Here is a 24,895-nt window from a genome sequence, read left to right on the forward strand (position 1 = left end):
TGTTTGTGGTTTGAAAAAGGCTTCATCAGATCTTATGTTTCATAACTGATTATTGAGTGCAGCCAACAGGAGCAGACAGGCTGCGGAGCATTCACTGTAAACACAGAAACAGCAGCTCTGCAGTCAAAACACGGCCAGCATGTTGGAACAAGCAGGGGGAAGCTTCTCCTACCTGGATCTGCAGTAGAGCCACAAGTCTGGATCTGAAGCTGCAGCATCATGAGGAGCACCTGGGTCTGCTCAGGTGATTCCCACAGGTGATCAGGTGATCTTCACAGGGGATCAGGTGATCTGCTGTGCTTTATCACTACAAACTGAAACAGATTAAGACCCTGCTCATCCTTCTTCTACAACCTGTGACGGAAAAGTGGAGAAAGTGCAGCCGAACAGGTGTTTCAGAGCTCAATCACTACAGACAGGGATGATGCATTCATGGACCTGGGAAAATCCCAATTTCCAATTAGAATTTTTTTTAAAACAAAAATCTGCATATATCATCATTCATGTGAGGGAAACACATGAATCATGCCCATTAAAAGTTAATTTTGCTGATTGCCGTTGCTTTCATTCATATAAATACAAAGCTTTTGGAGTCAGCATATCTGCACATGATGGGAAGTGCAATGAGATTAATACTGAGCACAGCCAATAGCAATTGTTTTTTCTCATGCATTTTTCTAATCTCATCAAAAAAATTTTAAAAGATGCCAAAACTTAAAAACAACTGTGTAAAACAGGCATTTGGTTTTCAAGGGTCCGAGTATCATTGGGGTCAACGTCTCTGTAGGTGAGAGCAAAACCCAGACGTGCTTCGTGCTCTAAAAGTTACAGGAAATCATAGAAATCCTTCTTAAAACAGGTCCGCACGGTGGCACAGTGGTTAGTGTTGCATGTTCTACTCAGGTGTGTTGGTCCTGGTTTCCTCCGACCCTGCAGAGGATGAAGCCGTGTTGAAGATGGATGGATTCCAAGATAGTTTTAAAAAAAAAAAAAAAATTCCAAGATAGAAAGAAATCCAACAGAGAAGCAACACAAGAGTGAGGTGAACGGAGGCTGGAGAGCTGCTGAAAGAAAGCTTTTGTTTGTTTTTTTAACCACTGAGCAGGGAAGCATCAAGGTGCATGGAGATGTTTTCAAGGTCGGGATTACGGTGCATTTATTTATTTATTTATTTATTCATTTATTACTATTGAATGTGAGAACGTGAACGCTTGAGAGAAAATGACACCAAGATTCCTCACTGCAAGGGGGAGATTTGGACTATTTTAGATTTGCATTACAGTGGTTTACGTAACACACCGATGTATCGAGTGATAAAAATCACGCCGTAATTCAAATGCTCACTCTTAAAATGACACCAAATTCCATCTTCAAGGGCACTTTATCTTCACACGCACAAGATAAACGGCCGTTAGGAGTCTTTTCCAAACTTGTTCATGCTATAAAAACAAGATGAATGTTTTCCTTTATTATTGTGCAACACTGAAACCTCTACAGATTAACGAGAACCACAGCATTACCTGCAGGTACAGGGAGGCCAGTCCCACTGTTATTCAGTAGTATCGTTTTTCTGTTTGGTAATCACTGGAATTGACTTGTGAAATTATATCACAGGAACCTGCAAATAACAAAAACTCCAGTTTGTCATTGAAAATAAGTCACAAAGTCTTACAACACTGCCTGAACTCCACCAAGTCTTCTTCAGACGCTTCACAGACTCAAAAAGAAAGTAATGGAGCTTTCAATACAGTCAAACTTTAAAATTCTGGGGGATTGTTGTTATTCATACTTCTAAAAGTCCACCCAACAAAACTGTTTGTCGCCCCTGATGTGTGAATGTGAAATAAAACAAGGACATGAAGCTCCAGCACTCCAGGTTTTGGTAAAATATATATTTTTTTTATTTATTTATTTCTTCATACAAAGAAATAATATGAATGTTCAGTATTTAATAGTCTAGAAACATCTGTTCCATTTTTCTCTTGCATTTTGTGTAAAATTAATTCCTTTGATGTACATACCACAAAATACTGGATTTACATGTCTTTTTCATCTTTGTACACACAGATCTGCTAGTCTAGATACATATTATATGTGGATAAGACAAACTTTTCCTAACGTTTCATTTAGATCTCAAGAACAGGTTGAATAAAACTCAACCATAGCCGATGCAGCAACGAGGAGAAGACCCACGAGTGCAACTTGTTCTTTTGCCTTTTCCCCCCACAGATAATCCCTCCGTTACATAAACTCGACCAGAAATTTAAATGCACGACAGAAAACCTCCGACTTTCCTTCCAGAAGATGACAGCTTGCTCAGCGACGTCATAAATGCTTTATTTTAATTTGTCTATTTTTAAATCATCAAACATTGCACTAAGGAGAGACGAGGGGATGAAGGCTTTACTGAACCGGGTACAGTCAGACCCCGTTTCCACGGCAACGTTTTGAAAACGGTGTTCGTTCACACAGAAATGGCAGAAACGCTGAAAACGGTGTCATTTTCAGGTTGGACCACTAGTGGGTGCTGTTGGATGCTTTCGTTATGAAACCACACACTCACACACACACACACACATAACTGTTAACATTACTATCATTAACAATGGGACGACACTGACGTTCGTATGGCTCCGTCGCCGTCGCCGTGTGAACAGACGCCCAAGATGCTACAGAACTCTTGTGTTTTCACTTGAATGCGTCGTCGTGTGAACGGGGCCTTAAAGTGTAAAACCCAGTGCAACAAAGCCACCATCCGCCCTGCCAGCAACCATTGGTTTGAGGCTGAACCACGCAGCTGTTCTCAGCTGGAACGGACAGAAAAAGCGGTGAATTAGCCGTCATGTCTCTCGGTGACTGGAGCAGGCAGAGTGTGTTGGACTGACAGCTAGAAGAGGCACATTTCCTTGACTTCCAAAGGACAAAAAGGACAATCAAACTTTCACTTAGTGGCAATCTGACCTTCAAACATCGATTTGAGGAACATTTTGTGTGAGGGTAGGTTGTGTACATTCAGTCTAAATCACACTGAACCCTTCTCCGGATGCTAAAACTCCCTTTCGATCTGCCTGCGTGTTCTTCACGGCCGCCACACTGAGCGTGCATAGCTTAGCCGAGCGCGGCGTAGCGCCGCCGCCGCCGCCGCCACCCGCTGCAAAGACATCACATCAAAGAATGATAACTACACATTTTCTCCCTCTTGCATATCAAGAATTCAAGTAGAAAGACAAAAAAAAAAAAAAAGAAAAATTCCAAAAAACTACCAAGCAATGCAAAACAGATTCTAAGCTGTGTGAAACATGATATCAATCCAAGGATTTTTGTTTTTTTTGGCAACAAGTAGAAAGTTAAGATCTGTTGTGGAGAGGTGAGGATGGGCGGATAAGGCATAAAGTATATCGGCCATGAATGATGGCACACGAGATTCTGTGACGCTAGAACCCTGCCTGAGGCGATTCCTGCTGCGCTGCCAGTGATTCACAGGAACAAAACCCTTCCTGCAGCTTTGATGCATTTAGTCTGGGATCTTTGCGTTTGAAGGAGCACCCGCTCACTGAGGCCCGCCGCCGTTCCTATCTGTACCTTCGATTCGTGGCTCACACGCCTCTGCTGCCTCAAACACATCCAGCAAATTTGATTGAGACTTTGCGTGACCTTTGAACCGAGGCGATCGCCTGGCTCCGAGCCGGCCGCCGCTTCTAATGGGGAGTTACAAAGCGGAGGCCGGATCGATCTGCCAGTTACCTTTACCCCATTAGCATAATGTTAACATGGATCCTGACGTGGTCCGGGATGGGATTTAACGTTTGATGGATGGGTCGTTCATTAGAGCGGGCAGCAGGAGCGCCGAATGAAAGGCCAGCTGGATACTTTAAGCATGAGTGACACAATGAGTATCAATTAGAGCTATTGATCGGCCTCTTATTGAGTGGAATGAGACACGGGACCTGCTGCTGAGGCGCAGGGTGAAAACCTTCAACAGGAAGTGAGACACCTAATAAAAGAATCGCGCTCAGAAAGGGCTTAAAGGGGATGAAAGTGAAGCCGCGGTGCATATATCATCAGGGATGCATATGGTTAGGTGTTCTCCGTACCCGTAATATGGTGCATTTACATATTTCTCACCCCAGTCTCTACTTCAATCGACGCTGATTATCTGCAATATGAAGCACCAAAGAAAATAAAGTAATAATCCACTGAGTTTACAGGAACCACGACAGGAGCAAGAGAATTAAAATAAAATGAGGAATGTTAAAAAAAAAAAAAAAAAAACACAACACATGTGGGTCAGATGTTATGTACAAATATGGTTAGGCAGCTTAGTGAATTAATTGCTTAGAAATAAAAATAAATTATTATAAAATAGATTTCTGTACATTTTACATATATATAGCAATATCTCCACATCTTGCCATTGAATTACAGAGAAAAAAAATTCTTAACAACAAAACTTGACAAAAAAAAAAAAAAGCAGTCTTATGATTTTTCACATCAATCCCAACCAAAGTTGTGTCCCGTCATCTGGTAGAACTTCATGTTGAAGGGCCGGTAGAAGTCCCGCAGCCTCTGCACCACCTCCGGGTCGATGTTTGGGTGGGTCCGTCCTTTGGTTTTCCCCAGGCAGTGGGGCTTGCTGCTGCCTTCCGCTTTCTTGAGGCACGGGAATCCCTTGGTCTGGTTGAAGTAGAAGTGTTTGTCCGTGATGATCCTCTTGAGCCCCAGGAAGTCCTGCACGCGGCCCAGCTCTCCGGCCGGGTCGCTGATCAGGCGCTCGCCGCTCACGAACAGGATCTGCTCCATGGGGAAGTACTGCAGCCAGTTGTCCAGGTGCTTGGCGTAGATGCCGATCTGGATGGCGCTCCACGAGGTGTCGATGAGCCCCGTAGTCCTGTTTTTGAAGGTGAGGCTCTCGAAAGAGGGAATGTCGGGCTTCTTGGACAGCGTCTGCGTGTAGTCCGAGATGGCTCTGGTGACCGGGTCCCTCACCACCACGATCACCTTGGTGTCCCGGGACATGGCCGAGATCCTGGCCGGAGCCTCCCTGGTCACGAAGTAGCTGGGGGTCTTCTCCATGGTGATCTGGCCCTCCAGGGTCTTCGGCATCAGCTCCCTGCAGAGGGGCGCAAAAGGAAGGTTAGAGGAAGTGTCAGGCAGGCGACGGTCTTGCATAATGTAATCATGTTGATGGAGTGCACTGCGCCCCGCAATCAATGACTCACTGAGCCTGTTTAGCCTTATTATAGGGCTTGAAAACCTATTAGTGTAGGCAGCTCTCCAGCATCAACAAGCTCACTCACTCATGAGATATCTCACTTCTGACGAGAGGCAGAAAAGCCTTACTGACTTCATAATCAAACATGGTGAAACGTTTACAGGAATTCCTCAACCTGCAATTATCCATGTTATAAAGATTAGGAGCTGCTTTCTCTCACTGCGGCACACGCTCCCCCAAATCCTCCCTTTCGGGATGACTTGAACTCGCTCTGTTGCCTGGTTTCACTGTAAGTCAGGAGGCTTATATGTTTTTGCTTACAATCAACTCAGAGTGTGTGAATCCCATTATCTTCCCAGAGCCTGCATTTCCTCAATCAGAATCCACCCTCCGTTTCTTATACAACTGGGGCAAAAAGAAGTAAAAAGCAGTACTCCAGATGCCTGCTGACTCAGGCGTAGTCCTGCCTCGCTGCCCCGCCCCCAATCAGACCCTCAAAGCGGTAAAAAAATGCAACAGCGCTGAAAGATGATAAGGCTTGTTGCAGAAAGTAAATCTGGTTTTTGTTGGAGTTTTTTTTTGTTTTTTCCAAGCAGAGCAGGTTTGGTTTTGGGTGAAGGCTGCCTGACGGACCTCATACAGATACGTTACACGCAGACGTATAATCAGCGGGGACCTGAGAACAACTGGTTGTGAAGGCAAGGCGAGTGCACCCTGTTCTCCGAGCATTGGGTTTCACCAGCGGCGGCCAACCGCAGGACCGAGGCGATAAGAACACTTTGACTGACATTGGGATGCGGATCGCCTTTCCTGGTCTGTTTCCTTGATCTGGAACAAAACCGCCTGTTTGTTTTGCACCATATGTACAGAGCGACGGCGACTGTCCCCTGAAACCGAGGCCCCAGCTACACCACGACAACGTCTTCAGTGGTTTGGTAGCGTTTTCGGGGGTCCGTTAAAACGACAGCGGTGCTCGGAGAAACTGATACGCAACGTTCTGAAAATGGCTGCCAGGGTGGAACTTTCTGGAAATGCTCAGTCTAGGAAGCAGTTGTTCTTAATCTCAAATCAAGCAAGGACACCAACGATGATCACCCAGGCTAAAGAGACAATCGCAGATACTCCCAACACCCCAGAAAACATGGAATTATATTGCAGAACCCTTTGAAACTGAGCCTAAAAACAACAACAATGCTGTTCATGGTCAAGGTTTACATTCAGAGCAGGGGCAAGTTTTTCAGAGGTCAAGCATTAAAAAAAAACAGAACTGGAGAGATAGCTGGATCTATCCGGGTGTGCACACCCTCCCAGATAAGACCCCCCTTGTACTTCAAAGCTCATCTTCATTGTTGAGGCCTGAGGACCGATGCTGCCATTGTGTAGGAAACGACGACGGTCCTGGATCCCATCCACAGACCTTGTAATCCTACCCAGGATGCTTACGCACTGATAAAGGTAGGAGACAAGGGAGCGACAATGCCGAACACGTCCCGTACACTCCCGATTCTGTCGTGCTCAATTCCTCCCCAGAGCTCCCGCCTCTCCGCACAAATATACTCTAAAAGCTGGAATCTAGTTCATGTCCATCCACCTCATGGGTAATTCATGCAGCATCAGCTCTCCATCAATGCACATATTTTTTGTGTGTGTGTGTGTGTGTGTCTGTGTGTGTATGTGTGCAAGAATTTCTCCATAAAGAGAGCTGCCGTGGGGAGGGAGGAGATAAAATACCCGGGGTGATGTCAGGTAACCTATAAAACGCCTGATGGAAACAGCGCTGGCAGATTTGTGTAATCCTAACGCAGTGCCAGTGATCTAATTATGATAATATCATCCTGATTGGTGACACATCAGACGGAGAAAGCAGGCCTGCTTCCAAAAGCTCATTAATGGCCCATTCAAATCAAAACAGATCGTGCGTTTACGCCGGAGCGCGACAGACTCCGGATGAAAACTCGACGCGAGCGTTCACAGCTACAGCGTTTACACGGCGCCTCCTGGATGTCTCGGAGGGATAAAACCCAAACTGCGCGCCATTCCGTCATTCTCTCGATGCAGACCGCAAGCTTTCTGTCGTTCCTTGTGCTAACATACAAAAAGAGTCTGGAGCCAAACAGAAGACGCAAATGGCTCCCCGTCTAATCCGATTTCAACATGACAATGCCACACGGCGATGGGGAGGAGGCCCCGGCTACAATGTGCATAGTGATAGATTATGCTGATCCAAGCTCAGGGGATCGTTGGAAGGAGAAAACACATCAAGCGCTGGGGGGGTTGGAGGAGCGCTGAGACGAGGGGACGGTCGAGAAGCGGAGCTGGAGACCCGTGAAAAGCAGCAAATCCACAAGAAGAGGCCCCTCGCTAATAAAAAATCTCCACCTCTGACTTCACCCACTCACTCGCAAACTGGCAGGAGGGAGAGAAAAGGAGGGGAATTTTAGTGGGACAAGTGGCCCTCGGAGAAACAATGCCCATTATGCTCGTTTTTGATTTATGAGGTGCCGCTGTTAAAGATCCCGTCAGCAAACAGGCAGTTCTGTGACACCGGGCTCCTCTTTTTTCCTGCTTTTCTTTGAAAGTGAGCCATTGTCCCCGAGCGGAGGGCCGAGCGGGGCAGTGGTCAGGGCGCCGGGGCGAGGCGGGGGGCAGGGAGGAGGAGGAGGAGGAGGAGGAGGAGGAGGGGGGGGGAGGAGGGGAGCGTGGGTGTTAACGGGGGGGCCGAGTGCAGCACTTCGCCGTCCTTCTCGGCCTCAAGTGAGAGGAAGCCTTTTGGAGAGCTCTTAAGTGGAGCGTGTGCCGAAACTGCCTCGGCAAACAGCGGCCCGTCCCCCCCGTCCCCCCGTCCCCCCCGCCCCTGAGGACAGTCGCTCCACGCTCTCCACAGGAAACCATCACACTGTAAACCTGACCTGAAAAAGAGAAACTGCCTTCTACTGTTTGTGAGAACTTTCAAATGATCTATATGTGTGCTTCATCCCCCCCCCCCGGCGCCTCGCTCCACCTTTTGTCCGCTGAGAATATCTCCCGGTTGAAAGGCATGCCAGAAACAGTGATAAGACAGAAAGCAGAAGCCCTTGTCGCCTGACGGCATCAAACGCGAGCCGGCGGCGGCGGCGGCGGCGGCGGCGGAGTGGCCCTTTGGCCCGCGCTCTGAAGAGCCCCCATCCCCGCCGCACACAGGAAGAGGGGTTATTTCTGTCTGAGGCTGCTGCCGCCCTCCTGTCACGTTTGATTTGATGATAACGGGCTGCCACCCAGCCGTCTGCGGCGCAGCATCCCTGACAACATGATTAGTTCGCTCATAGACAAAAAGGGAGTTTAAAAAAAAGAGGAAGCTATTTGGCGAGCGTCTGTAGATTTCATACGTGATACAAAAGGTTTTCAATTGTGTCGCATGTCTGCATGTCGGGAGCATTTGAATCTCAAATGGAGGTCGGCCGATTTGAATACAGTCAGATCGCAGGGCGCTCTGTATCCACCGGCACACCCAGGGCGTGGCGCCGACTCTTCGGGGCATTTAAAGCTGAAGGAGCCTGGTTTCTATGGCGCAGAGACTCATGGGAGGTGAACCAGCGTCTGAAACAGCAGGGAGCATGAACTACAGCACAACGGTTCCAGAGAAAACACGTCGTTTTGTAAATATTGAAACGAAAATGATCACTACACTGAAACACGCAGCAAGAAGCCTGAATTTTATTCGCATGAAACACAATTTCCACTTCTATTCTCCGACCGAATCACCTCCAAGGTTCACTTGACCCTGCGGCAATCAGAGACCGGGGTCCCGTAGCAAAGTGGCACTTCAGAAGTGAGAGCGGGGAAACGAGGGAAGGAGCGCTGAAAGACTTCCTTTCTTTTCGCTCCGAGGCCACTCGAGGAGCATTTTCAGGAAACACAGAAACATCTTTATCCCTCATTGGGCGATAAGAGTCTGCAGGGCGGCTTGGTTCGCTCGCAGCTCGACGTGTTCTCAGACCTACGAAGAACAGACGAACGACGCCTTTCCTTTCAGGGCTGGATGTGGGGAAACGAGCCGTTCAGCTGGTTTCCTGATCGAGTGGGGCCAGAAGAACTTTTAAACTCAAACTTCAAAGTTTGTGTTTGTTGTGGAGCATGTGAGGAAAATGTCCCACGGGCCGGACTGGAGCCTCTTGCGAACCAGTTTTGGCCCACGGGCTTTATGTTTGACAACCGTGACCTTCTACGCCGTACTCGGAGGAGGCGACGCACGCTTGGGACTGAAAGTTTGCAGGTTGAAATCCCGCTGCAGGCTCCCTGAGCGTGACCCTTGACCCCCGGCAGCTCCCAGCTGATTAACAGGAAGGCTTCGCCTCCATATTTCAAGTGGAAAAATGATCAGCAGTAATCAAAATGTGATTCACACACACACACACACACACACACACACACACACAGAGACACACACCCCACTTTAGCATGCTGGAATCTGTTCAAAGCGCTGTTTAAGCCGGTACAGAAGCCAGCATGTTGAAATATGGCGAGTGGCTGCCGTCTGACCACAGAGCAAGGCTTCGGCTGTAAATTCAGAGACTGCGGGAGACGGTTTATGAGGCAGAGGAGCTCCGAGCAGCTTCATCAGCTCCTCAGAGCCGGCCAGGTGTTCACATCTGGGCCATTCCGACGCTTCGCTCCCCGGCTGAGAAGAAGCAGAGCCTCCTGCTTCAGACCGACGTGAAGAGGAGGCTCTGTGGCTCCATTAATCAGAAACAAACGGAACCGATTCCAGAAAAGCTGTTTGTTTGTTTACACAGCAGCGTTCTGAAAAACGGCGTCCGTTTCCACGGAAACGGCGGCAGCAGGCCTCACCGGGTGGCGGCGGCTCTGGACAGTGGAGGCCTGCCGGCCCAGGATCGGCCACTCAGACCGGGACGACGCTGCTCCGAGGAGGACGGCTAAATGGCTCCTGCAGATTACCCAGAAGGCCGCTGGAGCCGCCGCAGACTGTACCGCGTCTCTGTAGCTCGACTGAACGGTTTGTGTTCAAACAACAGGATCAGCACGAGGATCTCAAAGTACGGGATTGAACCACAGTTTGTTGTTAGAAACATAATAAACACAGTAATTTATCTCAGAGATCATGGTTGTCAAACATAAGGCCTGTGGGCCAAAACTGGCTCATAGAAGACTCCAGTCCTATTTACCACACTGGATGTTTTCTGTTTATTTGAGCGACAAAGTGAAAAGATTAGGACTGAAAAATGAGCCGAGCTCTTTATCAAATGGGAAAAAGGGAGTCGAGGGGAAATGGTGGAAGACTTGAGAACCGGGTCAAAGGTCAGAGCGTAATGAATCTGCTTTAATGTTTCCCACTGTGGAATCTGCTGCCCGTAACCCGGCGGCGGCGGCGGCTCGTCCCGCTTCCTGCTCAGTGACTCTTTGACACCCGGACCCTGGACTCTGGATCCGGGCTCCCAGACCCCGGACCCCAGCCTGGGAATCTCCTGACCCTCCCAGTAAACAGAACCGTTAACCCGACCGGCGCAGCCCGTCCATCCATCATCCTCCACCGAGATCAGGGAGTCACGCTTCAGGGAGAAGGTTTTTTTCTTTTTTGGCGCCCGTTTACAGCCCGAGCGCTCCTGCTCCAGAGTGGAACTCCGGGTCCTGCGGTCACAGACCGTCCAGGGTCGGGGTTGGGCTCCATTCCAGTCGGGTTTTGGAGAAAACTTCAGACACCAGCAGAGCAGAATAAATAAACAGAAGTAACCGCTGTACACGGACGACATGTCGGACGCTGTTACGGAACATCCTCAGACATTCCTTCCCTGATAAAATCGAGGCCGTCTTCTCGTGCGCAGCTCCGGAGGCGTGACGACTACGAATTATTCAATTTCATAAGCAACTCTCATTTTTCCCCCCCATTGGGAAAATCTGTTTTTGAGTATATTTGTTGCTGTTCGGCACCTTTTGGAAAACAACGCCGGAATGTGTGCTTTTTTTTTTTAAAACCTGGAACCACAGACGGCCTGTGGCCAGAGATGGCTGCCTGGAATTACAGAGTGTTAATAACCCTGCAGTGCAGCGAGCGAGCGAGCGAGCAGGCGGGCGGGCGAGCGAGCCCACCATGTGGCATAAATAAAACAGAGGAGCTGGAGAAACGAGCGGAAAGCAGCTACACCTCCTCCTATCCTCATGAATGTTCAGCAGCAGCTTTCTTCTGCCTTCAGCCTTTAAGAGATGCTGGAGAAAGAAGATTTTTTTTCCTCCCTCCTCTGGTTTGAAAAAAAGATGAAAACTCTCTTTTTTCCGACACAATTAATCCTTTATCAATCCTTCATGTTTCCTTCTCAGATCATAGTGGCAAAAAGCAGGGATTCACAGATACCACGTCTTTAACGGAGGAGTTTCTAACCTTTAGATATTTGTCAACACTGAGTTCTTATTAAAAGCTGATTGATACCAACGGATCTCCAAACGGCGGCCATCGCTCGCCCTCTGGTCTACCTGCTACATGACGAGTCATCTGTGCAGCATCAGACCCGATATCGGTATCAGTATCGATGCATCACTCAAAAAAAGACAAAAAGTGTCCAGATAATATTTTAATCTAGTAAAAAAAATTGGATTTGACATTCCTACAAGTGTTAAAGCTGCATACACACCATTGTGTTTGGCTCCTTGGTATCCAAGCTTGTCTGATTCATAATCACGGCACCTAATTGATGCATTTATCTTCAAAAGATTGAAAATAAACTTTGGTTGAATAAACTGAACTGAAAGTGAATAAATTCAAGTTCATGAAGTTGGAATGTTTTAACAAAAATAATTTTTCTCACAACATTTTAGGTTTCAAAATGTCAGTTAAATGAAGAGTTAATGCGGCGCCTCACACACACACACACACACACACACACACGGAGCGCTGCTAATCCTGCTTAATCGCTGTGTTTGCTGGGAGTGTTTGCTGAAGGTGTCAGCCTGAAGCCAGCCGCACATTCCTGCACTCCGTCAGCGCCGGGCTGAACCCGGCTGACAGCTCAGACAAAATAGAGCCCCGAACCGTGAACAAAAACAACAACAACAAGACAACAATGAAGAGCTGCAGGTGGAGACTGGCTGAGTGTGTGTGTGTGTGTGTGTGTGTGAGAGAGTGTGTGTGCAGAATCAGCCTTTCTGACTGATTTCCTGACACTTGACATGCACCAAGAGGCACATGACTCCTTGATCTAGCTACAGCAGAGATGAATAAAAGATGAAACAGACTCCAGGAGAACATACATGCCACCACCCCCCACTCCCCAGACACACACACACACACACACACACACACACACACACACACACACACACACACACACAGAGACAGAGGGAGGCAGGCAGCCGCTGCTTTGCATCCTGTTTGAATTGGCTGTCATCCGTAACTGCCTGCACACCTTTCTTGCAGACAGGTGAGCTACAGAGTGCGAGCGGCTGAACGGGGGGATTTCCTCGCCGCCGCGTGTCACTCAGGGAGCAGAAAAACCATCTTCCTGCCTGTCCGGGCTATCATTTTGTCTGCATTACCCACGCCGCAGCTGTTCTGGCAGGTTAATGGTTTATGAATTCCTGCCTCTCCAGCAAACATATAATTAGCCGCGTCGAGTGACGAAAGCGCCCGTCGCCAAGATTAACCCCCTGCTTTCGGGGATGGAAAGAGCGCCGGCTGCAAGTCTGAGGAAATCTCTCTTCTGTGGACCGGAGCCAAAACGTTAAGTTTCTGCAAACGCCTCGAGCGCCATCGAGATAAATACTTAGAAATGATACCTCCAGTAAACCTGATCCGGTCAGACCGAGGAGCGATGCGGCGAATCGCTGCTTGACTTCCTGCTTCTGCTCATTTAGTCAAACTGAAGACGGCGTTGGCAGGAGGGTGGGTCATACCTCCCGCTGCTCTACTTTATTTCCATTAATGATTAATTATTTCTAAATTTTAAGCGGTATGGGAAAGATTTTTATCCAAGTTCCTGACATTTGATTTGCATGATGTCAGATAAACATGCAGTTTAATGTTGAGTATCGTGATAATCGGGGCTTCGCAATATGGCAACTTTATGAGATTAATGTGTCACAGAAGTTTAAACTGCACTTAGGCTCCGATTTACAGGCCAGTGTGAAAATACGTTTCAGAAAACTTTTCCATTTTCGCTTGAAAATGTTGCAGAAACGAGGCTTTTATTGTATTTCCATGCTCTGCATTCGTCTCCTGCATGAACTTCCTGTTTGAAGTCACATCTCCAGCCTCTCCAAACCGGCGCCGAGTCCAGAGCGCTGGGATCCGGAGCCTCCTCAGGTACAGGAAGCAGTTAAAGGAGGAGAGAGGAGATGTACACACCGTCCAAAATAATTGGCAGCGAGTGGACGGTGTCCGGGTAGTGTGAGCGGCGGGCCGCGGCGTCCTCACGCCTCTGATGAGGCGGCCGGCGGCGCTCCGGGACCACATCTAAACGGAGAGAGTGAGCAGTGTCGAGACAAGCGGGGCTCTAATGAGCTCTGCTCTTTTACTGCCAGCCTAATGGAAACCTCGGGAGACCTTTGTCACTTTCTTTCTCTGTCTTTTCTCTCTCTGTGTGAGTGAGTGAGTGAGTGTGTGTGTGTGAGTGTGTGTGTGTTCTCGTCGTTCCCAGAGGCAGACACACTCTCTAACACCCTAATGGCTACCTCTGGGATTTAATACCTGGGACAAGTGGAGCAGTGCAGGTTCACCGTCATCACTTTTCTGCTCTTCCTCCAACTCCTCCTCCGCCGAGGCTTTTTCTTCCTTTTCGGACGGCGCCGGTCTGAACTGACCCGTCCCGACAGAACCGGACGGAGCCCCGGCCTCCCGGGGAACCGCCTTAACGGGCCAAAGAATGTTAATTTAGCAGCCGTGAATGAGCATCAGGCCCGGAGGGAGGACATCTGCTTCTGTTCTGACATCTTTAACAACAAGCAAACGATCACCTGGTTAAATCAGGACGATTCGCACGTCGCACAGAGGGACGGTCTGCACACCGCTCGCTCAACGCCGCGCCGTTCTCCCTCCAAACCCGCTCCGTTAGCGTCTCCACCTTGCTTTTTTCCAGGTATAAAGTCACTGCTGGGGAATGTGGTGACGTTTTACTCGTATTTCCCTCCAATGGAAGCAAAATCTGGACTTCTTCATTCTTCAGGCCGAAGCTACGGAGGAACCCTCCGTTCTTCCACCCAGCAAAACATTTTGACCCGGCCGTATTGTCTTCACTGGACACCAACTGGAGGAGGAGCGTGAGGCCGGGCGGCGCCGCCACTCCCCTCGCCACAGGTCTTTCCTTTCACCATTAACCGCTTGTAATTTGGGGATGAAAACCGCCTTTTCTGTCCGGCGGGGAGCCAGGGCCTCCGTCCCTCCAGCGCCGACCTTCTTCTGGGCCGGGGCCGGTCAGCGACGCCTGAACGAACCCAGCGAACCAAGCGTGACGTGCGACACCATTGTTACACCGCAGCCGCTAAAGTGCACAGCTGGAGGAGGACAAAGCGGTTCTGAGCGGGCAGAGGGGGGGGAACAAGGCGCCATTAGCGGAGGCTGCCCTCATTTGGGAGCTGGAGGAGGAAGTTTAGCCAACACAGCGGCGGTTTCGAACCGCTGGCCTCTGAGCGGTGGACGGGAACCTGCTGTCAGCTGCACGGCCGGCTGGCCGGGCGCCAGGAGCCCAGGACTTCCAGGCATCGGGAAACGACCCAGAGCCAAAATACCCAATCGTCCCAACCGTCGTCGAGGACGGGAGACGAGCCTTCGGTGCTGACTGTTCACGCCAAGAGAAGCCGTGGCGTCCTGCAGATGGTCGGAGCAGAGCCGTCTGACCCCAGCCGGAGCCGTGAACCCGTCTCCACACATCACCTCCAACCAAGCCCGACCGATCAATACCGGCCGTCCCCGCGGTGCCGGCTGTCTGTTTCCGCCCCAGATTATTTCTGGCTTCGCAGCTGAGCCTGTCGCGGCCGCGCCGCCTGCGTTCGCTGAATAACCTCCTCCTGCTGCCGGCAAAACATCCCATGTATGCAAACATCAGCGCGAGGCGGCCTGATGCCTCTCACTGCCGCTCTATAGAGCCAGGTGGCCTCAGCGGCCATTAAGGAAGGAAGGAAGGAAGGAAGGGAGGCCGGAGGGGGGGCAGGTCAGCGGCGACACAGCCCACGGGTCACCTACGTGGAAATAGGAGCGCCCCCGTGGCGAGCAGATAAAAGGCCGGGCGGCCATCCAGAACCGTCCCCGACACGGGCGGGAGGCGGGGGGCGGCTCGGCAGGGGCGGGGGGGGGGGGGATAACGGACACCTCCACCAGCGTCTGATGGCGCCACGAACAGACAAATGGAGGACTGGAGACGACGGTTTCAAGTGAGGATGAAAAAAGTTGGTTTCCGTTTACATGGAGTCACAGAAAACACGACTTTATAAAAACGCTGAAGTTTCTCTGCACACGTTCAGTGGATGGAGGATAAACATGCAGCTGCACTCGATCCCAGTTGCCTCCCAACAAACCCACGTCAAGTCTCTGGTTACGTCCAGTCAAACCGTCAGACGAGAGAGCTGCAAATAAAACCCGCAGATAGAAGCAAATATTTAATGTTTGGGTCCAGAAATCAACAAAATCCTGACACTTACTCGACAATCTCAACAGAGTAGAAGCCGTGCCAACACACACCCATAAACTCTCCCTAGTGTGTGTGTGTGTGTGTGTGTGTGTGTGTGTGTGTGTGTGTGTGAGAGCAGCTCTCGCTCAGTGACTGAAGCCGGGACTCGGAGGGAGGAGCAGCAGAGTCGACACGGCCGACAGCGAGCCGAGACCGGAGCCGCGACACGACAGCAAAACCACAACGCAGCAACTATCAAAGCCCCTTCAGAGCCGACCGGGCCGAGTGGAACATGAAGAGAGAACCGAGGTCCGCTGGCCAGGACCAGACCAGGACCAGGACCAGACCGGACCGGACCGGACCGGGGTGGGGCGGGGCAGCAGGCAACAGGAGTCAGGAGTAAATAAAAACCTCTCAGTTAGCAATGTTCAGTCAGTCGTGGAGAGAAACCGGGAAGTTCTGGGTGAATCACAACTCTGAGAAAGTTTCAGGAAAGATAAAGTGAAACATTTAAAATTAAATCTCTACGAATTCAGAAGAACCAGACGAAGTGTGGAAGACAAACTCAAACACAAAGGACAAAGCTCGTTCGCTTCCTTCACGTGGAACAAACTTTATGCTGGATTAGAAATTCAGCAAAATCACTTCAGATACAAATAAAGAATATTTCGCCAGTTTCACTCCGGGATTCTTTCAGATCAACTCGAATGTGTTAAAAAAATAATAATAATCTGGCAGAAGTGGAAATGTTGATGTGGATCATTCTCATGTTAGTGAAGAACTATGACAACTGTTTGAAAATGAACTTTTCCAAAGCATTCTGGTCCTGTAACTTTGTAAGCTGTCCCACTGAATGGCAAATATCTGGTGAAAAAATATTCTAAATCTCAAGCAAGAAAGCAGTCAGGAGAAACTGGGGTGAAGAAACTCCCAAAAACAAAGGATCTAAAGACGGAGGAAGAAATCCTCTTAATGGGGAAACTAACAGCAAAACTCAGATTACAAGAAGCACCAACTGGGAAAAGGGAATAAATATCAGGGAATAATATCAGATTATAAACTATGAGGAGTGTATGAATTTGTACCACAAGTGGAACTGGTTCTTTTGTTTCAGGTTTCTTTATGAAAAATGTGTTTTCCACTAAAAATTGAAGTGGTGAAAAAATAAAAAACACCAATTTTTAGAAAACAGTATTTGTTTCATTAAACTCTAGTTGGACATAACATGAGAAGCTTGACAATCCTTTCTTTTTTATTTTACTAGAAATCCTGAAAAGTTTTCACTTTAAAAAAAAGATTTTCTTCATTATGCATACCATCTGATGCCATTCAAATATTTAAGTGTGGCTAACGTAAAAAAAAAAAGCAAGCTCTGAAATAGTTTTTAAAAAACGCACCGAGGGAACTTCTGCGATTGTCAAGTGTGGAAAAAACTTTTAGCACATTATCAACGCCGCGTATTTTTCATTGCTATCAGATAATAAGGTTTACACTCTCACCATGAGACAGGTGCAAGAGGAAAATAATGAATGTTCACATCCAGCCCTGCGTGTGTGTGTGTGTGTGTGTGTGTGTGTGTGTGTGTGCGTGTGTTCCTTGGAGCCAGTTCATGCATGACCTCACTGTGAAAATGTGTACCTCCTGATAGGAGGACCCCCTCGGTCAAAAGCATGAATCATGTGTTTGTCTTTGGCACAAATAAAAACTGTCAAACTGCATCACAAAACCACAAAAAACACACACTTGTTATCACCGCCTCCTTTCTCTGTCACGACTCTCGCTTCCCGCTCTCCTTTCTCTCTACGGCCGCTTTTAGTTTGGTGGAATTCCAGCTCTAAATGTGCTGGTATGGGGGGTGGGAGGGGGTAAGGGGGGGTTGTTGTGCAAAAAGGACAAACAAGAGGAGATGAGTTACACAACAGACACACAAACTGTCTCCCTCACATCTGAAGTCCAGAGGACGGATTTCGACAAGAGGTTCTAGAATAAATTGATCTGGGAAAACTCTGGACCCCCCCCCCCCCCCCCCCCCCCAGCTGCTCTACCTCTTCTCAGTAAAACTTCATTCTCAGACAAACTTATTTGGCAAAAAACCTCGTTTGTTTACAGAACCCCGCCCAAGCGTAAAATTGCTCAGATTACCAGCATTATCCAGACTTTTACCGTGGATGAAATACATTTTCCAAAACAGAAAACAGAAAACAGAAAACCCCTCAGAGCAGCTCAGACAGCGGCCTGGAGTCTTCACAGGCTGTCAGGACATTTCCAGCCATGAAAAACGACTTTTTCTCCACAGCTGGAGACGCAGTAGGTGAAAGTCAACCTTCCTTCAGGTCTGCTCGCCGTAAATCAAACATTTTGCCCAGAGAAAGCGAATAAAAGGCTAATTTGTCTGTATTTCTGACACTTTATCCCAACAGTAAGATGCCAGCGACACTCCTAATATTTAAAATCAAACACAAAATTATGATTTTCTTTTTTGTATAAATTTAGAAATTAGAAAGAAACTGCTAAAACACCTGCCAGTGTTTTAGTTTGTTCTGAAGCAGTTTGAGCTGAAAAGGCAGACGCTGCCTGAAAGAAGGAGGCTGGAAACTGACGGACTGAGTTCAACTGAAGCTGCTTAAATTCCAGGTTCGACCTAAAGAGTACAGTCATTAGGCCCTGCAGTCCCTCTGCACTTTGTGATGGAAATGTGAAGGATAAAGTTGGTCTGTTGGCCTCCTGAGACCTTCATGGAGTTGGGTTTTGTTCTTTTGTCTTGTTGATCGCCTTTGCTTTGCAACCTGGGCTGTGAGGGCCTGTGGATCCCCGACCCAGTCCCAAACCCTTAAATGTGCTACACGATTTGAAATAAAAAAATAAAAAAAATGCCAGCTTTAAGTCTCAGATTTGGCTTCACTGTGCAGAATTATTGATCTATGATTCAAACAAAATGAATAGTTTCAAACGTTTCATCCAAAATGCGCACTTCTGCTCAAACTGAGGATTGCTCCTGAAGCCTGGGTCGGATTGAACAAAAGACCTGTGATGGATCTGTAACAGCTTGATGAATGAGACTTAATTCACTCACAAAAATAAAAAGGAAAGGAAAAATGTGTCGGAGCGGACCGCCAGGCGCGTCTCGGCGGAGCTGCAGTGTTGCGCTCTCTCCAACAGAGATCACTGCGCGTCGCAGAAACGCTCCACGGCCGCAGCCGAAGCGCCAATCCCCTCAAAACCAAACCACTCACGTTAAAATCGAGACTCAAAATTAACACTTCATTAAAAAGAAGTAATCCGAGAGGCCGAAACGCCTTAGAAACAGGACGAAGATCACAAACAAACAGCCCTGTTTTACTATGCACGTTTGATTTTTAACCTAAAAAGAAAATAAACTAATTCAAGTGTGTGTGTGATTATAGTGAAACATGTGATATCAGGCATTTATGAGGTCCGAAAATAGAGAATAATTACTTCACTGCATTGTCGTAAAAAATGTACTAAAAGAAAAATGTCAGAAATGTGAGTTTGGGTGAAAATGTAATATTTATTATTGCTTCTCGCACCGATGATTATAGAATTTGTTAAACTGAATCTCACAAACCAGGCTAATAAAACCTGACAGAAGCCGTTCCCCCGAAATTGTATTCATCAATTAAAGTTTTAAAAAAGCGGTTTTTACCTGTACCAGTCCAGGCCGTTGTCGTAGTTGCGGTCGAAGAAGTGCGGCTCCGCGCCCACGGCCCTGATGTCCGGGTGCACGCGCAGGAACTCCAGCAGAGCCCGGGTTCCTCCTTTCTTCACCCCGATGATGATCGCCTGCGGCAGCTTCTTGCTCCCGGAGCCGTTGGAGAAGCTGGACATGGCGCTGGGCTCCGGGGCGCGCTCCCAGTCCGCGTCCGGCTCGTTAGTGAGCAGCAGGTCCCTGGACGCGCCGGTCCCGGTCCCGGTCCGGACGGACGGCTCCTCGTAGTCGCTCTCCACGTCCTCCCAGGGCTGCGGCTTGGCCAGCAGCCGGGACACCAGCCCGTCCGCCCTGCCGCCCTCTCCCGTCCGCCTCCCGGCCTCCCGGCCCCGGTAGGTCTCCGCCACCAAACTTGGCACGGTGGCGCAGTAGCCCACGCAGGAGTAGAGCATGTAGACCCAGAGCAGGAACATGATGCTGAGCAGCACGAGCTTCTTCTTCACGGGGCTGGACCAGGCGGCGCTCGGGCTGGGGCACACCGGGCTATATTCCATCAGCCTGTCGGTTGACGCTCCTGTCCCCGCGGCGCATATCGCCTAACTCTCCCTCTCTGGCACCTCTGCAATCCACGCACAATTACGCACCATGCTCTCTCTCCCCACACCGCACAGACGCACGCGCCGCTGGTCAAGAACTAAGCCAGATGTGAAGGAAAACACGAGCATAATATCCAGGAGGGGGAAGGCAGCGCGGGCTGTTCGCTCATAATTCTGCGGCTGCTGGGACCTAGTGAGGTGCGTGAGGTGCGTGAGGCGCGCCGCTGCGCTCCTCCGGCTTCATCCCACGTTTGGTTCTGCTCCTGCGGGCGCTCCTCTCCTTATACAGACACATGGCGCAGACTGACGGCCGCAGCAGCCAATCAGCTGCACGGAACGTAAATATGCAGCCGCGCGTGGAGCGGGCCGGGCCAATCAGGAGCGGGAGGGGGCGGGAGGGGGCGGGGCCGGCCGGCCGTGGGAGCCGCTTTATGGAAATGAAGCGTGTGCGGGACGCAGCGCAGAGTTTGGAAAAGTTTCCAACTGTGCAATTAACTCAAGTTTCCTAAATCAATAATGACTTCAAGGCATTTAGAAGATTTCATTTAGCTTTATTCTGATAAGCAGATCATTTCACTGGAATCCGTTCAGGAAGACGCAAAATAAACTTTAAAGTTCATTTAACAGATAGAGCACGATCTGTTCTGGGATGTGAAGGTCTGACGAGAAACACTCGGGGCTAAATGCAGGATTTAAAACTGGAGGGAAACAAACTATAAAATACATGTATTTTAATGATCTTATGTGGCCATAATGTGGAAAAGATTTTTCTTTTTTTAAATACAAAAAAAACGTAATGTAGAAAATAACAAAGTAGTTTATTATAATTTACAAGTTTTCTTGTCGGATGTGTAAAGTCAGGTAAGACTGCAGTTAATAAAAGGTCAAATGTCTCCGATCTGGAACAATGGGGACAAATAAGATTAAAATCTCAGCGTCAGTCGTGAACAAAATCACAACCGCTACTTCAGCTTCCACTACACTGTAAAGAATGTAAAACTTAAAAAGTGGTGCTCAAAAATGAGCAGACAGGCCATAAAATACAACTAACTATAATAACAAAAACACTATAATACAACTAAGTAATAATAATAATAATAATAATAATAATAATAATAATAATAATAATAATAATAATAATAATAATAATAATAATTTGGATTAATGTGTTTTATGCATGGCTTCAACTTCTTTCTTTTAACTAATGTTGCACTGATCTGTTCATAACTAACTAGTCAGAAACAGTAATTAATTGTATTTCAAAACGCTTCCAGCTTCAACCGGTTAAACATGTCAAACAGTCGGTTAATCAGAAGTCTGGATTTTTAACTTTATCCCAAATTGACCTGTTATGGCACCAGAACGCTTCAGTCGATTTATTTCCTGTTTCTGCCTCCACGTTTTAGTTTGATTAAGTTTTACAACTTTTGTGTTCACAAAGCTTGAAAAGTAACAATCATATATTCAAGGTGAACCCACATAATTACAATAAACTCTTTTCAGACGGCGTCCGAAATGTTTTAGATTGTGCTTCATGGAGGGAATAGAGCTCCTAAACCAGGCTCAGAGTTATTACACGAACTTTTTCCCCTTTAGAAAAAAAAAAAAAAGAAAAATCCTGGAAACACTTGAAAAAACTCGGAAACATCTCAGAAAAAAATATTAAACGATCCGATATTAAAAACATGCGCGCAGTTTTCAATTTATACAGAGAAAAAAAGAATAAAAGACATGTTGAGATGACTGGAACCAGAGCCGTAATTCAAACCTGGAGCCGCGTCTGAATCTGATCCACTGCCACTCGGTCCAGTCCGGACCCGGGACGAGCCAACGAGCTGACAGCGCGCGTAAAGTCTGCAGAGGTGAAGCTTTACGCGCGTGAAACACGCAGGACTCACTTCAGAGGAATGAATTCACCCCAGAAACCCAGACAGTGCCGTCAAATCCCGCCTGGAATGTCAAATAAGACAAATGATTGTTCTGATAAACATGTTTGGAATAAATCTAAACTGGCGCTGCGCATTAAGGATTATACTGAAGAGTCAGATTAGGGTTCGAGTCCAGCTCCAAAGAGAAAACAAAACATAAACATCTTCAGAAGAGCGTCGAAAAGCTGCTTTAATGGCCATTTTAAATCCTGAAATACTGAAGTTACAAGAATGTATATCAAGCATGTATAAACATCGTAATCAATTAAATTAAATTAAATTAAACTGAAATGAATCAGCCTGAGTCGGTGGTCCAGACCCCCCCAAACTATCACAGGTCCACTTTTAATTGAAGTCAGTAAAAACTAAACTCACAATTAAAAGTGCTTCGATGGAGAAAAAAAGTTTTATCCTTGAATCGTTTTCATTGAACAGTTCTAATCCTCACTCCTCTATTCATGGATCCAATACGTTTAATTAGACAAAAACTGAAAGAACTGGAGAAGAAATAAGAATTGAACCTTCAGAGGGAGGTGGGCACATCTAGGAACTTCTGGATTCTTTGAAGTTTTATTTTGAAACGATGCTGCAGCTCCTCTCACTGGACGACCTTTAGGGTCAAGGTCCTCCCTGTTTGGACTGAGCTACGTGGAAAAGCCTCCAAACAGAAACTCAAACATCTGACCGGATATTTTATCGACCAGGGTCTCCACCTATCACTGTTTGTGTTTTTAAACTTTTACAACGAACTTGTGCAGCTTCACATCTTACTGTTACACTTTATTCTGATTTATACTCTATATTTACTGAACATTGTCATTAGAAATCTGCTCCTCATCATTTTCAGCTGTGACACGTTTGACATGTTCACGTCTGTAAAAGACGCTTGGCGGTTCGTCGAGCCGCATTAGAGCCTCCTGCGGCCTGGTTTTGGGCAACGAGCCTTATGTTTGACACCCCTGGATTAAGCCTTTACTCATGCAGGTGTTAGGAGAGCTTGGCCACTCAGGTTGATTTTTAAGGTTATGATAAACATGAGGTTTTTATTACACTTACAGAAAAAGTTCTAAATATGGAACCACAATCACAGACATTTGACAATTTATTTTTTTCGAATAATGTCTAAATGGGATAAATTTCTCTCCGGATGTCTTGAAAAAGATTTTTGTAACATGTGAACACTGTTTATTTTCTCATAAAAGTGAACGTTCTAAAGTTTATAACAAGATGTGAACATTAATGGTGATTTGCTCCAGAAAGGGTTGATGCTGATATTTACACTTTATTTTATATATATATATATATATATATATATATATATATATATATATGTATATGTATATGTATATATATTTATGTATATATTTATGTAAAACTTCTAAAACTTCCTTGAATTCCTCTTTGGGCTGTAAGTTTGTGTTTCCTGCATTGATTGTGGCTTTCCTAACAATAAAACACAGAAAAGTGTGAGCAGTTCTGCTTTTAACGGGACCCTGAACGCCTCGTCTTCTGCTCCGTGTGACCTCCGGTTTGACCCAGACCTTCACAGACAACCAGGAAAACGCTGAGAACGAGGCTGAACTCACCTCTGGCCGGAGCGGAGCTCAGAGATCACGGCTCCTGCATCGTCTTCAGCTCCGAAGCCCCGAAACCCGACGAACACAACAACCCGGGCGGAGGGAGGAAACAAGGCGAGCGGCGCACCTTTATGGCCGCAGATGTTGAGAAAAGCCTGACAGGCCATCACTGGGTGAAGACATTCAATCTGCACGCAGGTTGAGAGTGTGTGTGTGTGTGTGTGTGAGTGTGTGAGTGTGTGTTTGCACTGTAACAGCTGGCCCGATCACTCTGGATCCGGTCAGACGCTTTACGAGGATGTCGAGCCGCTTCAGGTCTCTGGGCCTCGGCTAAATCCTACAAGCCTTTTTATGGCGGGACGGCGGGAAGCGAAGGCACGGCGGTGGAAACGTAACCAAATACCAGAGGGGGGGGGGGGGGGGAGCATGCTGAGTGACAGGTGCGGAGGGAGGTGGCCTGTTAAAACTCAGCAAGGCCACTAATTGAAACTCAAATCCACAACTTGTGAGGAGTGTGTGTGTGAGTGTGTGTGTGTGTGTGTGTGTGTGTGTGTGTGTGTGCTGGGTTAGTGTCAACTAACGAGGCGTGTGTGTTCTTCAAGCAGCAGACAGCTCTTCCGAAGCATTCCGCGTTTCTAAATATTTCGCTTTCTAGATTTAACTGGTCGAGATTCACTCGACACGCACCAACGAGGATGTCGAGCCGATTTTGACCCAACCCGCACACCGTACGACCCCAGAGGGGGTCACGGACCACACAAACCAACCACAAACCGAGTCAGTTATTAATCTCTTAAACGCCCCAAAAAAGTCAGAGAAACAGTGACATTTACAATAAAAATCACAGGAAAAAGTTCAATAGAACAAATTTTCACTTAAAAAAAAACCTAATTTTGCACACCTGAACAAAGATTCTGTATTTACGTGATTTATCTCCCTCAAAATATTTACATAAAAAAAAATAGTCACTTGAAAAAAGTGATAATTGTGGTGATCTGATTAAAAATTGAGTGTATCTAATGATGTAAATGTAAAGTGGACAGATGTGTTTGTGGAATAAATCCATATGAAAAATCGTTTTAATGGGAAAAGTGTTTTTTATAGTGATTCAGGGCAACAGTTCAGATCCATGAAAATGAAAATGATTCACTATGTTCTGATCCGACTTTCTCCGTGTATTTTAGGTTTTTTGTAAATCCCACATATCCCAGATCATTTCATAGAATTTATACAATTTCTATAAAAAATAGACTACATAATTAATTTTGGATGACCCAAAAGGAAAAAAATAAAAATCTGCAAGTATACAATCCTATTTTAAAGGTA

At 47.3% G+C, this 24,895-nt stretch overlaps 1 protein-coding gene across 1 annotated transcript; it reads right to left on the reverse strand.

The window, feature by feature from the left end:
• Positions 1-1,871: 1,871 nt before the first annotated feature.
• On the reverse strand, positions 1,872-20,297 carry hs3st3b1b (heparan sulfate (glucosamine) 3-O-sulfotransferase 3B1b). Its single transcript, XM_030098584.1, has 2 exons — positions 19,466-20,297; positions 1,872-5,110 (listed from the first exon to the last, which is right to left on the reverse strand). The coding sequence occupies exons 1-2, from the start codon at positions 20,020-20,022 to the stop codon at positions 4,492-4,494; spliced, it is 1,176 nt and encodes a 391-aa protein (XP_029954444.1). The 5' UTR covers positions 20,023-20,297; the 3' UTR covers positions 1,872-4,491.
• Positions 20,298-24,895: the final 4,598 nt, after the last annotated feature.

The sequence above is a fragment of the Salarias fasciatus genome, chromosome 8 (genome assembly GCF_902148845.1).
Source record: "Salarias fasciatus chromosome 8, fSalaFa1.1, whole genome shotgun sequence".
NCBI classification, from domain to species: domain Eukaryota; kingdom Metazoa; phylum Chordata; class Actinopteri; order Blenniiformes; family Blenniidae; genus Salarias; species Salarias fasciatus.